General features: G+C 36.4%; 1 protein-coding gene across 1 annotated transcript in view; it reads left to right on the top strand.

The window, feature by feature from the left end:
- RAD50 (RAD50 double strand break repair protein) overlaps positions 1 to 2,510 on the top strand; it is a 101,531-nt gene that overhangs the window by 17,266 nt on the left and 81,755 nt on the right. The window contains exons 3-4 of the mRNA XM_019642161.1: positions 62 to 66; positions 963 to 972. Coding sequence (XP_019497706.1) covers positions 62 to 66; positions 963 to 972 — 15 coding nt within the window. The remainder of the gene's footprint in view (positions 1 to 61; positions 67 to 962; positions 973 to 2,510) is intronic.

The raw sequence follows: 2,510 nt of genomic DNA, 5'->3' as shown, positions 1-2,510 counted from the left end.
CTCACCAGCTGAGCCATCCTGCCACCTGTTGGCAGCTCAGCAGCAGCTCAGCTCGGGTGCAGCTCACTGGCCCATGTGGGAATCGAACCGGTGACTCTGTTGCTCAGAGCTTGCGCTCTTAACTAACTGAGCTATTCAGCCAGCCCCTCATTTTACCTATTTTAATTTGTCCCTGCACCTAATACTGTTTACCTTGTCTTAAACGTTTATGTGCTCCCAAGGTGAAGATTTGTAAAACTGGGAAAAAAATATTTGAAGCAACTGTTTTCAGGTATTGGACATCCAGATGGTATAGGGCTGTGATCTTTCAGGAAAGATAAATATAGGAGGTTACTACACATTCAGATCAGCTTTCTAGCTAGGGATATTTTGTAAAGTTTGGCATATGAAATTAGAACCCAGCAGAGAACCAGTGGTATCACTAAGCAGGTGAAACAAAGATAGAAGTTTGGGTTTGTTGAGGTGGCTGTAAATGGGGCAGGGTACAGGAATGGGGTTTATGTGCAGAGATAGGCACCAGAAATGTGTGTAAGGAACCCTTGAGCCCTTGGCCAAATACTGAGCTACATGTGTCCAAGATGAGAGTCAGTAAGGGCTAGCAGAGAACAGCTATTGGGGTAGAGGGGTGGGACTATGAGCTGAATGCAGATTCTAGAGGTTACACAATGCTGGGAGATGGAAGGCATTTGTGTCCTGATATGGTGGACTAGGGAGACCTTGTGGAACTCCCGTGTTCTTTTGAGACCTCAGAAAGGCCATCCTAACAAATCGTACAAGTTTAGACAAAACCAAGCTGACTTTCCAATAGATTAACTGCTTGCTTGAACAAACCTCAACATTTTTTAAAGGAAGTCAACACATTCCAAACTCTCAGTGTAGCATCTATGTTATCAGGATATAATATAGATTAGTGGACATAATAAGAAGCAGGCGTGATCCATAACTGGGAGGAAAAAATGAACAGAAACAGATGTGGAGATGATAGATTTTTGGAATTAGCAGACAAAGGATTTTAAAAGCTATGACACATAAGTTTAAGAATTTAAAGGAAAAATGGCCATGATGTGTGGCAAAAGATCTCAGTGGAGAAATAAAATTATAAAAGAGATCCAAGAAGCTCAACACATTACAAGCAGCATAAACACACTTATGTTGCACATCATTTTCAAATTGCTGAAAACCAAAGATATAAAGAAAATCTTAAAAGCAGACTGAGGAAGAAGTAGCACATTATGCAGAGGAAAAAAATGATTGCTGACTTCTCATCAAAAATTGTTTAAGCCAGCAAATAGCGAGATGACATCTTTAAATGGCTGGGGAATTAAAGTCACCCTAAAATTCTGTATCCAGCAAAAATATCCTTCAAAAATTGAGGATGAAATGGAGAACATTTTCAGTTTTGTTTTGTTTTTTAAAGGCAGAAGTATTTGTCACCAGCAGACTTGCACTACAAGAAATGTTAAAGGTTATTGAGGCTGAGGAGAAATGATACTAAATTAGTCCTAGTGTAAAGGTTACTTTAGACCTCTCCCCTTTACAATCCTTAATAATAAGGTTCAAAAGGATCAAATCTCAAGAAACTTACTGCATGCTGAGCCAAGTTCAACACTCAGTAAAGTAGTAAAAAAATTCTTCACACAACAATGTAAAATTGACAATCAAAAGTTACCAGGCATGCAAAGAAGGGAATCCATAACCAGGAGATAATTCAATCACAGAAGCAGGTCCAAAGTGAAAGAGATGATAGAATTAGACAACCTTAAAACATTATTGTAAATCTTACAAATATCTAGAAAGATGTAAATGAAAACATAAGCATATCAGGAGAAATGGAAGATAGAATCAGAAGACCCAAATAAAGCAAAAGGAATAAAAATGATTTTAAAAATAATGTTACAGATAGGTTAAAAGTAAATGGATGGAAAACATATACAAAAATATGCCAACTAATAAGAAAGCTGAAGAGGCTACATTAATATCAGACAGTATACTTCAGAACCAGGAATATTACTGGGGAAAAAAGAGATATTTTATGATGATGGTCATTTCACCAAAAGGATACAACAATTCTAAATGTAGAGCTTTAATATAGAAGAGGCAAAAATCTATGGAACTGAAGGAGAAGTAGATAAATCTATAATTGTGGTTGGAGATTTCAACACCCTTCTCAATAGAGAAACAGAAAAGTAGAGATAATATCAGTAAGCACATGGAAAACTTTAACACTATTAACCAAATTACTCTAATTGACATTTATAGGGCATTCTGATGAACAGCAGAATGCACGTTATTTTCAAGAGCATGTGGAACATTCACAAATATTTTGGACCATAAAAAAGGGAAATAAAAGGATTGAAGTCATACAGAGTGTGTTCTCTGATGACACAAAAATTAAACTAGAAATCAATAAACAGAAAAATAAATGGAAAATCCCCAAGTATTTGAAAATTAAACAGTGCTTCTAAATAACCCATGGATTAAAAAAGGAATCACAAAGGAAATTAGAAAAC

The sequence above is a fragment of the Hipposideros armiger genome, unplaced genomic scaffold, assembly GCF_001890085.2.
Source record: "Hipposideros armiger isolate ML-2016 unplaced genomic scaffold, ASM189008v1 scaffold_66, whole genome shotgun sequence".
NCBI classification, from domain to species: Eukaryota; Metazoa; Chordata; class Mammalia; order Chiroptera; family Hipposideridae; genus Hipposideros; species Hipposideros armiger.
The sequence above is the reverse complement of the archived record's forward strand: the minus strand, read 5'-3'. Positions and strand labels throughout refer to the sequence as shown.